At 40.1% G+C, this 12,997-nt stretch overlaps 1 protein-coding gene across 2 annotated transcripts in view; it reads right to left on the bottom strand.

The window, feature by feature from the left end:
- Positions 1 to 8,544, bottom strand: part of tspan11 (tetraspanin 11) — a 31,643-nt gene extending 23,099 nt beyond the window's left edge. For both annotated transcript variants that reach the window (XM_080757132.1, XM_080757131.1), the window contains exons 1-2: positions 8,448 to 8,544; positions 2,989 to 3,110 (exon numbers count right to left, since the gene is read on the bottom strand). In XM_080757132.1, the coding sequence (XP_080613258.1) occupies positions 2,989 to 3,075 (87 nt within the window). In that variant the 5' untranslated portion in view covers positions 3,076 to 3,110; positions 8,448 to 8,544. The remainder of the gene's footprint in view (positions 1 to 2,988; positions 3,111 to 8,447) is intronic.
- Positions 8,545 to 12,997: the final 4,453 nt, after the last annotated feature.

The raw sequence follows: 12,997 nt of genomic DNA, 5'->3' as shown, positions 1-12,997 counted from the left end.
AATTAACTTTTTTACTTGGTAGCACTGGTGCTCCCAAATTCAGAATGAAGGAGCACCAGAAAAAAATTAGGAGCACCCACCAAAATTTTACGAGCACCAATATGTAATCGATTTTTTACATTCGTTATTATTACACTTGTAGCCTACAGCAGTGGTTCCCAACATTTTTCATGTCAAGCACCCTCAAATTGACACTCATTAGCCCACGGACCCCCATTTGAAAATATATGCCAGGGACCCCCATATGAGAAGATTTTTACGGCTCTAGCAGTGATTTTCAGTTATTTACATTTCAAGGACCCCCAGTTTGACCTGAATTAGGCTACCGTTCCCCATTTCTATCTCTGGGACCCATAAAATCAAAGTTAATTTAACTGAGTGTACAAATGTACAGTGAAATTGGTTTACCCATAGTATGTAGTACACTCTCAGAGTTTCAGACCCATAAGGGTCCATTTGGTTCCTAACTATCATTTAACCGAGGACCCCTAGGGATCCCCGGACCCCACTTTGGGAACCACTGGCCTACAAGCCAGTTGGTATGAGATGCTATTTTTGTGGCAATAAACCAGTTGAAAATATAATTAAATTCTAAATACTGTCTCTGCTATAATTTCTGAATTTGTAAATGGCTACAAAACCCTTTGTTTTATGTAGGCCTGCTTTTTGATTGAAGTAAAAAAAAAAATATATATATATATATATATATATATATAGGCCTACTGTATATATTTATGAGAAGTTATTTTCATAACGTCATCATAAATGTGTGTGTGTGACTCCACACATTCCATTCAATTGAGCCCTTTTGTTGTCTCTCACAGCTGAGGACCTCAGGTCCAGCTGATGTTGATCACCCAATCAGTCCACGGACTGACGGGAGGTTAGAGGAAGTAGAAGAAGCCAAGGAGATATTTCTTTAAACAATCATAACTCTGGACAGGAATGGACTAGGAACTTACTTTTTTTTTTACATGCTCAGATCTTTATGCTCTACAAGTTTAAATCATCTCGCGGGAGGGAACCGGCCCGCGACACTTTCGGTCGCGATCGTTTTGGTCGCACTACAGTAATTATATGCAGTAGCACTGGTGCGCCCAGTTATATTTTGAGATCGCACAGATTAAAATTCAGGCGCATTTGCGACCAAAATGGTCGCTATTTCGAGCCCTGAGCTGGCGTGGTCCAAGCACTAACTATGACACCCTGCAGATCATGTCTGTAATTTATTCTAATTGTTATTGCAATTTACGATCTGCGTTCGCTTTCCGCGTTCGCGCGTCTTACTCGTAATAATAAAAATCACACCCCTGTGAAGTGAGCAGTGCAATGTTGTGAAGTGAGCAGTGCAACATTGCACTGCTCACTTCACTGGGGTGTGATTTCTATTATTATTACAGTATTAGTATTTTTCTTATGAAAGCAGAGAGTATTCTGTTTCATACGGTATATAGTATGTACATGTCGCTATAGGCCTTATTTTGTGAATATTTAGTTGTTAGGTCCATGCTTTCTCTAAAATTATCTTTTTCAGAGAACTTTAGAGATGGCATGGGCCTGAATAACTATTATTCACAAAATAAGGCCTATAGCGACATGTACATACTATATACCGTATGAAACAGTCGACTCTCTGCTTTCATAAGAAAAATACTAATACTGTAATAATAATAAAAAAAAAAATCACACCCCTGTGAAGTGAGCAGTGCAATTGCACTGCTCACTTCACAGGGGTGTGATTTTTCTGGGTGGTATTTTTCTTATGAAAGCAGAGAGTCTACTGTTTCATACGGTATATAGTATGTACATGTCGCTATAGGCCTTATTTTGTGAATAATAGTTCTTCGGGTCCATGCCTTCTCTAAAGTTCTCTGGTGGGCGCAAGCTGCATTCAATAGCCAATTAGTGACAAACTGTATATGTGTACAATGTGTACTGTTTTCCTCCTAAAAGTAGACATTCAGGGCTTTCATTCGGTATATGGTTTGTATAGGATATTATTTGTGCTCAATTTTATATCGGTCTTTTGAACTAAAAAAACTGAACTGAAATGTCTGTCAACTTCAGGCCTCCATATCTCTGTTGTTTTTTTTCACAAGCAGCGTGCAGGCAAAAGCAGGTGTTAGAAAAAGGTCAATATCTCCAGAATGGAAGATGGTAGAATCATAATTTTTTTTTTAAATTGAAGTGGACAAGTTGGGCTTTCTTTTGATTTATGCGGTGTGATTCACGCTATAAGAGGCCCCTCGCTGTGGGCCCCCCAAAAAGTTCAAAAAGCCCATGTTAACCCTTCAGCACCAGTAAGCCATGGTCCGCTAGAACCTGTAGCAGTTAAAGTGTTAATAGGCAAGGCAAGGCAAAGCACATTTCAACAACAAGGCAATTCAATGTGTTTTATACAAAACAAGCAACGGAAACACAATTATGAAATGACATTAGGATGCAATAAAACAAAATGCGTAAAAATAAATACATTTACAGTGCAGACGAGAAAGAAAAATAATTCAAAGGCAGCAGCAGACAGAAAAGACTTAAGCTGTGATGTAATAGAAACTAGAGCGGTGCCCTTTGGGCACTGGCCTACTTGGAACGATGCAAGTTGCATGCCCCACCCAGTTATTATGTCTGTAATAACTTTTATGCCCATATGCTGATCTGCAGTTAGATGCCACTGGGAGTTTGTTCCACATACTGTATGAAAATTAAATGCTGCTTAATGCCCACACATTTAGTTTTAGGGACAGAAAGCAGACCTTTCCCAGATGACCCGAGAGATCTGGACGTTTCGTAATATCCCACAAGATCAGATTATGAAATTTGGCCCCAGTGCCACAGGGAGCCAGTGTAAGGATTTAAGCGCTGGAGTGATATTCGCCACCATCTTGGCATTAGCAAGGACTCGAGCAGCAGAGTTCTGAATCAACTGCAGTCGCCTGATGGATTGGTTTCTTAGGGAGATATTAAACGTTTTTAGAAGTTGTAACTCACCCAGAAGAGGAAGTTGAAGACAAACAGCAGGTACTTGAGACAAACCGTCAGCCAGTCCTCTTGGTCATCTTTGTACATGGCCGACATCTTCCCCTTCGCCAGTTCGACTGGGACTGTGACGACTGCAACACAGAGAAAACAGACCGACTGAGTGGTTTCTGGACAGTTCCATGCATTTTGATTGACAGACTGTGTGGATCCGATAACCAGCAGCTGGGAACAGTAGGTTTTCAGTATTCTTTATATATATATATATATATATATATATATATATATATATATATATATATATATATATACACATACACACACACACACACACTGAAGTTAGACCTACAGTTGGTTATAGTGCACTTTTTATATACATTATATTATATTATAGCATACCGGTATGTCAACAAATCGATTTTAGCATTTAATTTATACTTGGTCACACAACAGTGTTATGCAAAAATAGTGATGTATGCCATTTCTTATTTTTTTATTTATTTTCTACTTTCCGCATATGACCATTATTTTGTTCAATAACTTGATTAGTTTTGTTAAATCTGTATTATGTAACTTTCATCTTCTATCCCGGATTTGAACCCGGTTTCCTGCGCAAGTGCTGAATTTTTTACCATTGAGCCATTAGAGCCGGCCTGCTTGCTTAGGGGACAAATTGAATCTTGACCATCAGGTCCAAATTCGTGCCAGATCCTGTGTCTAGGTGAGACATGACCTTTGACATGATCTAAATGGCTGTAGTTGAGTGGGTCTGGTAATTGTCAACAGTTCGACTTTGACCCTGTTTAACCCCTAACTGCTCTCCCTACTGAGCACTTATCTGAGCAAGTCATCTGCTGGGTGAATGCTGAAAAGCATTATGGGAGACAAAAACAAAACTGTGCAAATAAAAACTTAATTGGCCTTTTGGTTAAATTCGAAACGGAGAGCCAATCTTTATTTAATTCTTTACCTGACAAAATGAAATGAAAAACATGTCACCTCTTAGACAGATTCTGACACACTGGCTGAACTCACCCAACAATCCGACAACACTGGGTTATGGTTTGCCTTCCTGTGCCAGACAAAGCCACACTGATTACCCTCGGAAATTGTGATAAATAAAAGCCGTAGGAGGACACAAATAGTATGAAAGGACCGTCATGAAATATGTTCCATCACTGTCATCACTCTGGTGGGCAAAAAACAGACAATAGACAGCGAATTGTTAAACCCATTAAGGCCTGTGGGCGATTCTACAAATGCCTTCTAAATAAATAGTTCACACTTTCAAGATTTTTCAAAAATGTTCAAAAATAGCAGATGTACAAGATTGCAGCACGGCAAAAATGACACAGATACTTCCCCGCCCTATAGTACATTAACCGAATGTTATGTCAAACTGATATTTAAATTAATAGACATCTTGTGGGCATAGTTGACCTTTTGGTCTGAGGGTGGCACAAGAGGAAAGACCATGGGGTCACCAAATGCAGTAGGCTCATGATCTTTGAACGAAGGAGCATGAATCATGTGCACACTGCACCGCAAATTCCACCAGTGACTCCAGCAGCTTGGAGCAGAATGTTTTCATATTCTACAAATTGTTTCAAGACACATTGAAGTTAAGCTACAGTTGGTTATGGTGTTCTCGAAAATCGATTATTTTCATTGCAAAAGGTTGTTTTTTTGTCTCCATATTGAGGGACACCCACAGCACTATAGGGAATCGGGAGTGACCATGATCTGGTACCACCCAAATTTAGAACAAACATGGGAAAGTTCCCATTATATTGCTCTGCCACCAAAATGTGGAAAATGTGGAATGCCCCGACAGTGACACCATCCAGAAAGGATAACACCGGTTTCTTTCTAAATTGGCCCCCGAAAAACATCAGGACACCGAAAGGGGAGCCAACTGTAATTTCACCATCTCTTTTGTAGTGTTTGTATTCGTTAATTAATTTCATGTATTATTGTGTTAATTTGTATTGAATTTAATACATGGAAACACGTCTTTGTATCCTTTTAGCCTTAATGTCTGACTATACCACATGTTTACATTCCAATCCTTTTACTAATAAAACTAAGTTAGGCCTATTTTATCAATCAATCAATGTGCTTAAACGTTGCCATACCTAAAATAAATATACAATACTGAATAGGCAATGGCTTCTTATATTACTTAATCTGGTCATTTAAATAATAACAGGTAATGCCACAGCACAAACATGCATTAGTATTCTAGTCACTGTAAAATGCGATGTCAGTGTAGTTTACTCAAGCTATCAAGGCCTATTTATATCCCCATCAAAATACAATTATGGCAATTGTCATTTTTCTCCCACACAGATGCTTGTTGTGCATGTGTCAACCAAAACACATGGGCTGAATACAGATTGGGTTGCAAATCTCAGGAGAGATTGGTGAGAAATATGATACATGTGCTCAAGACATTACAGAACACTCCATCAGGATCACATTTCTATTGTAGCTCTTTGCCAAAGGCACCAAGTACATTTACTCAAGTACTGTACAGTACTTAATTGACATTTTGCAGCCTTTTGCTGCCACTAAATCTCAGAAGCACAATCTCAGAAAGAAAACGTTACAGTAGATAGTTATTACAAAACATACTTTACCTCCTTCAGCTATACATTTTGGGCAATCTACAAACTCACGGGTACAGGCTTTAGTTTAGACATACTATTGGTCTGACTGTCATTAGACCGACAACCTACCTCAAACCCTAACCTAACCCTAACCTACCTCAACCCCTAACCTAACCCTAACCCTAACAACTATACCTCAAACCCTAACCTAACCCTAACCGCAAGCACGGGAGCTGTGCATGTTTGACCGCATGTCCGACCGTCGTTTCCACATGTCATTCCATAGGTGTCTAATCTGCGTGTGCATCCCCAAACTCACAGATGTGACACACACACATTGCGAGTTTGTAGATCTGCTATTTTCAAAAGATGTTTACATTTGAAAACGTATGAAATGCGACATTCTACAGAGTACTCTTAAGTACTTTTTACTTGAACTCAAGTACATTTTGAATTTACTTGTAGCTAAGTGTTTCTCCATTGCATATTGAAAATGTGAGAACATTTTCCACCACTGTAGTTAAAGGACTCCCTAGAAACCCTTTATAGTGTTGCTATCTTTATTTGCTTTCCCCTACCACTAAAAGCATTTGGCTTCTTCTTACTACTAGCTTTTCAGGGACACAATAGTCACGTTCATATCTACTAACCGTGATAGTAATATTTCATAATAGAGTGGAAACATATTAAAGCTTTATATTCCCATGGCAATCATTGCTATAGACATGCAGTAGTGTTTGTTCAGTGAGGGGTGGGGGGTCTGACCCACCCTGTCTACAGCTCTTTAGCAAACAGAAAATACATGTGTAGGTCAGGATACAGTCAGGAGAGAGAGAACTCATAACAGGATACAGCATAGTGACCACATGATGTCACACTAGGTGACATCAACAAGTGAAATCGGAAGCGTCGAAACAGAGGAATGAGCACTGGAATGAGCACAGGACAACATTTAAAACACGGTGATAAATACATCTCTGTGTGGGGTTCTCTCTCCTGATTGAAATGTGTAACCCAACAAATGTATTTTCTGTTTACTAAAAGGAGCTGGAGAAACGGAGAGAACCCTGCTACTGACCAAATACTACAGATCAGAGCTTTATCAGCGCCTTTAATAGAAAACACTGTTTTCTCTATAGCCAATATTGTAAATGCAAGTGAAGAGCAATTAAGAACCATAAGCATACATTTACGTATGTGTCCATCATGACATGTCGATCAACTGACAGAGAGGAAACAATCCAACATTAAACAATACAGTTTTATGAAACAACAGAGTTTCATGAAACATTAACGGTCCGTGTTGTGCATGATAGTGTCTGTGTTTTGCTTGCTGGGGAAAAAAACAAACATTGCCTAGATCTAATAGCAGCACAACATCCTGCAGAAGCTGATCACCATAATTACATAAGCCAGAGGCAATTTAATGTCTGTAGCGATTGGGGAAGACAGTTTAGCTGCTCAATGATGTATTCAAAATGATAGTTTGATGTGTCACACACTGGACATCAGTGTGTGGACTTCTAGCCTACTCTAACTCATGTGCATATATTAATAATCACATCCGTGTGAACTTCTGTGGAGGGGCGCTCTTATCATCGTGCATCATTCATCATCACCAACTTCTTACTGACAGTTGAAAGCCTCCTATATACACACACACACAACATATCCATGTTTGTGTAGGACAAAGTTTGCGCCCCTCAATCAATAATAATACCAACATGAACAGACCTTCTCCATTGAATGTTTACAGGGGGATGGGGCTGCAAGGATACAAGAAGAGTGGGCACTGCAGTGCATGGTCACCATAAGGAAGAGTGGGCACCTCAATGTAAAATGTGCTAGTTTGTCCTAAATTAAAGAATAATAATAATAAAAATACAAATAAATTGTAAAGTATACATGATGTGACAACATGCACTTTACATAATCATACTTAATGTTCCCTTCCAACTTCTTGTGTATGCCCCCGAATTAAAAGAGCCTCTGTCCCAGGCTTTTGTAGCAAAAAGTAGACATATTGTCAAATGTTCAATCATGTAGGCCTACTTTACATCACTTATTAAGGCATTTTCCAAATTTGTATAGGCTATACCGTATAATATATTATATTCTTGTTACTGTGTGCAAAGTACAAACGTGACAGACTGTCTGCAGTCCGTAGGCCATTATTTACATTCAATATGCAACCGCATAAATGCCTCATAAATAACGTTGCCGCAAAAACAGATCTTCAAGCTCTGGAGGTTAGGACCAACAACACCCCTCGAGTCCTCGACAAGCCAAGCGACACACACCCACATCATATGCGACCAAATGTCAGACAGTCAACAACGCCACTCGCCACTGCATGGTGTCAGTTGTGGTGTCCTCTGATCCCGTCCATTGACTTATGCTGGGTATAACGGTCTGTCTGTCTGAGAGACAGTTAATACAGACAGACAATCTCTGCTAAATGTCGTTGCCAGAGCGAGGTACACACACTACGATGCGCAACTTTAAGTATCCAGTTCAGTTCAGCTCAGGCTTCATGATTCAAGCTTGCGCGGCTGCATATGGTTCTAATCTATTCTGACTTTGCCTGCATGCAGTCACATTCTGCCTGTAAATATATTTACAACGAACGTAGCCTAAAATGTGAATAATTTCCCTCCGTTTATGTTTATGAAAAGATAAACACGGGAGGTGACGTATATATAAGCGCCAATTCCATTCTACAATTAATCACTCCACCTGCGTTTTTTGTGCAACGACAAAGTTTGGTGCATTAGCAGCGTACCGTTCAACCGTCTGTCCCTACAAACATTTCACGGACTATAGCTACAGTAATAGTATTAGCTAAATCACACACTCACTCACCTGCACAGCTGGGTAGGAAGGAAGGAGAAACGTGTAGTGTCGTATAGTTGTCTGTAGTGAAGCGGACGGCGATCCACACCAGACAGAGCAGCGTGTTACTGGTGTTACTGGAGGAGGAAGGAAGGGTCAACGTGGGGTTGAGTAATGAACAGGACCCGCCCCCACCCACTGGATGCCATTCATATTCACATCACAGCCCTGGTTACAATGTAACCACGTTACGCACACACACATGTGCATGCTGCCTGTTAGGTATTGTTGCAGCAAAATGCCTTTATTCCAGTAGTTAAATATAAAAAATAAAAAGCTGTATATACTATCTTATGTGTGGGGATGTTTATCAAAAGGCATGCACACACTGACAGTGTCACAGGTCCATGGAGATAGGATTTAGGCAGCCACATGGACCTTGCACACAACAAAATGCCTAATATTTAGAGTCTTCAACGTTTTTAAGCCCATGCATGGACCCCTTAGCTGAGAGAAAGATGAAGCAGGCACCCCTAGGCTACCTACATATTGCAGATTAAACTTTCATATAGCTTCATAGACATAGTCATTGTGTAGTATTGTGTTGATTCATGTTAATGTGTATTTTCAGATCAGTAGCTGATCTTGTGAACAGTGGATATATGACGTCCCTATAGATTATGTAAACCATGAAAATAACAGATGCAGGAACACGCATGCATCTCCTATTATATTGCACATACAGTCAATCCTTCTGATACCGTATTGGGCAATCATCATGTCATGGTTATATATGCTTAAATGTTCTGTCACTGAGTCAGGCTGCTGAGGCCATGAATGGCCATGAACCATAACACAGAATTATCACACAAATATTTTGCCCCTAGTGGTTTTTAAAGGGTCATACGTCTTCACTGTCATCTGGGGACCCCCAAAGAATCATGTGAGGACCCCCCCCCCCCCCCTGGGGTTCCTGACCCACAGGTTGAGAACCACTGCTCTGTAGTTCAAGGGTAGGCAACCTTTGGCACGGGTGCCAACATTGGCACAAAGAAGGGTGATCACTGGCACACTGGTATAAGAGAGAGTTTAACTATTAAACAAGACAAAGAGAATGATAGCATTGACCTGGAAGAGGCCAGACAAACCAAGTATTACAATTTACCTTTGGAAAAGATTGCATACTTCTTAAGGACAAACAAGAAAAGTTTCAGGAGGTGTGGGGAGTGGGGACGTTTTATAAGTTACATAAAGAACAATAATTTGTCACATTTAATGGATGGAGCTGAAGAGGAGTAGTGCTGTTGTTGTTGTTGTTTTGTTTTTTTGTTTTTTTTGTTGTGGTTATTGTTGTTTTGCTTTCTTTATACCAGTAATTGTCTTGTAATGTTCATTGTTGTTTTTTGTATGTTTGTATTGTCAGTTGTGTGTGTAAAAAAGGAAAATAAATACATTGTTGAAAAAATAAATAAATAAACTATTAAAAAAAAAGAATCCCTCACATTTGTATGTAAATTACACCCTGCACATAATTCTACATTCATTAAAACTCTGAACTCTGACTGCGGAGAGAGTCTAGGAGATAGGTGGATTATTGCCACTGAGCCTAATGGTCATTATAACAATGTGAAAGAAAATATTTAAAAGGAAAGGATATTGATTGTCCGAATATATCAATCAATTAAGAGGACAATCCAAATATGTTGCTGTGGTGTCATTACAATTTATGTTGACATCCCTATATACCCTATATCTTTCCACATCAGTAACCCAATAAAGCCAGCCAGCCATTAGTGGCAGATGGACTGCTATAGTGGGTCTGGGAAATGGACTTTCTGTGGTCATGCACCTGCACTGCTGACAAGCTGTCTGGAAAAACATCTTCGGCAAAGGAAGACTCCATCCATCAAAGCAAGTTCTCACTGACACAAAGGAAAAAAATAACCTTGAGGTCTCATCACATAATCTTGAAATCTCTCTCAAGTTTATAATGCACACAACGCACAGACATGCAAATGGACACAACTGTAATTCTACATCTCAGAGTAGATTTTTCAAAACTTTGTAACTATACACTGTACTTCTCATATCGGAGGCAAATCTTGTACTTTTACTCCACTAGAATTACTTGAAAAGATATTTACTAGTTACTTTCTGACTTCAATGTGTGTGTTTACACAACCACTCAAAGCTGGCCATTCATTGTCAATGGCATTTCATCTTTGTGTCGGGACAATGGCGTAAAACTGGCTACTCATTATCAATGGCATTTAATGTTTGTGTTAGGACAATGTTTGTATTTACACACACCCTCAAAGCTGGACATAGGAGGCCCTCAAATAGCCGATCTACTAGATCGTCGATCGTGTAGATCTGTAGACACATTTTGAAATGGCACATTCTGCACAATTGGTATTGTAGTCTACCGGTAAGTATATTCTGAGACAAACACTTACACTTTACTCAAGTAAAATTGCATAATATTTTGAATCCGCAGGAGTTTTAGCGTTAGTGTTTTAGTTTTAGTGTTATTTCTACATTGTGGTTTTGCCACTTCTACTTTAGTAAAACATCTGAGTATAAGCCTATAGGCCTACTTCTGGTATTGTTGACCTCACCAGCGCTCTGAAATCAGCCCATTTCTATGCCTGTCCAGCGCCAGGCTGTCCAGCTCCTTTTCCACAGTTGTTGATTTTATGGCCTAATCTATGCTCCGTCGCACGACGGTGTCGCGCAGCCGTACATAGCAGACCTACAAGCTCACAATGCGTGGAACCCGCTGTGCGTTGTGAGCTTGTAGCTCTGATGAAGTATGGATTGAGCTTGTCATCATCACGGCTCATTCTTTGCTGCTGTAAGCTCTCTCTCACTCTCTTTCTCTCTCTGCAAGGTTTGAACAGCTAGGGGGCCACGGCTAAACACACACAGAGAAAAACAAACATGATGTGCATTGGAGTGTGGTGTGTGTGTGTGTGTGTGTGTGTGTGTGTGTGTGTGTGTGTGTGTGTGTGTGTGTGTGTGTGTGTGTGTGTGTCCGTGTGTGTGTGTGTGTGTGTGTGCGTGCACGTGCGTGACAGTTGGCACCTAAAATATTGTCACTTCTTTTTTACAACTATAGCATATGTCCCACCAAATTCTACAAAAGTCTAAGCAAAAACAATCAATGCATAGTTCCCTGCAAGGGGCTGTATAATTTAAAATGTTACAATTTAGGCATTTACTGTAGCAGACGCTCTTAATCCAGAGCGATTTACAGTAAAAAAAAAAAAAAAAAAAACATGGTAAAACGGGGTAATAAAATCATACCTGTGTGAACCGAGTGGTGCAACTCCCCTCTCTCTCTCATTAGCAGGCAACAGTGCAGCACTGTCTCTCTCTCTGTGAACACATATAGGTGAACCAACACATAGGTGAACACGGACATTGCTGAATCATAAGCTAAGAACCTAACCTAATGAAACTATATGCATAATACTATGTCTATGTTTTTAGTGAAGCTACTACCCTGCATGGGTAAATAAAGGAAAAATAAAAAAGTGTCCAAAGTTAGTTTACATCTAAATGGTAAATGGTGCATTTATATATAGTGCCTTAATTTATCCAAGGCGCTTTACAGAGATTGTGCATTACATTCACCCATTCACTCACACACTCACACACCGATGCCCAGATGCCGGGGGGAAACCATGTGCAAGGCACTAACCTGCACATCGGGAGCAATTAGGGGTTCAAGGACACTTCGACACTAACTCTGGGGGAGCCGGGGTTCGAACTGCATGGGAACCTTTCGGTTCTACGTTCACTCTACCCCTGAGCCACTGCCGCTTATGAGTATTCTCCAGACTCCTATATGTATCTACATATAGGAGAATACTCTCTAGACATTTTGTTTAAACAAACAGGAGTAAAAATGTTTTGAAATTATGCTCCAGGACTCTAGGGGTAAGTGAGGTTTACTTTTGCACACAAAAGAAAATGTCAGGATTCCAATTACAAAAATAGCATGATCTACAAGCTCAAAAGTTATTCTTGCTATACTTTTGTGTGCACATGAATGACAAGTATACGGCATTCATTTACAAAACGGTTAAATATGGAGATATGGCAATATCATCATACATAATACTGGTGCTCATGACCACATGGGTAGTTGGGTACATGACCACATGGGTACATAGGTGTACACGGACATTGCTGGTTGTAGGAGTGGTTGCACCCAGCTGGCTAGAGGTAAAACTCCTAAGGCAGCCTTGCTAAGGAGTCTTAGAACGTCATTGGTTCGCCAGAGAGCTCTCCTCCACTAGGAAACCAAGTGGGTAGGCCCTACAGTCACTGACTGATACTATTATATGTATGTGTATAAGAAGGGGGAACTGGTGAGTGGGTAGCAGAGAAGATGATTTACAACATATTTCTTTCTCCATTTAATCACGACTCCATGTTCTCCTGGACGGGAGGCCAAAAGAAAATAGTTTGAGTCCGTTTCCACACACACACACACACACACACACACACACACACACACACACACACACACACACACACACACACACACTGCACCACACAAATCCAAACAAACA

This window comes from Protomyctophum bolini, assembly GCF_963924005.1.
Source record: "Protomyctophum bolini genome assembly, chromosome: 23".
In the NCBI taxonomy this organism is placed as follows: domain Eukaryota; kingdom Metazoa; phylum Chordata; class Actinopteri; order Myctophiformes; family Myctophidae; genus Protomyctophum; species Protomyctophum bolini.
This window is presented reverse-complemented; position numbering and strand designations above follow the sequence as displayed.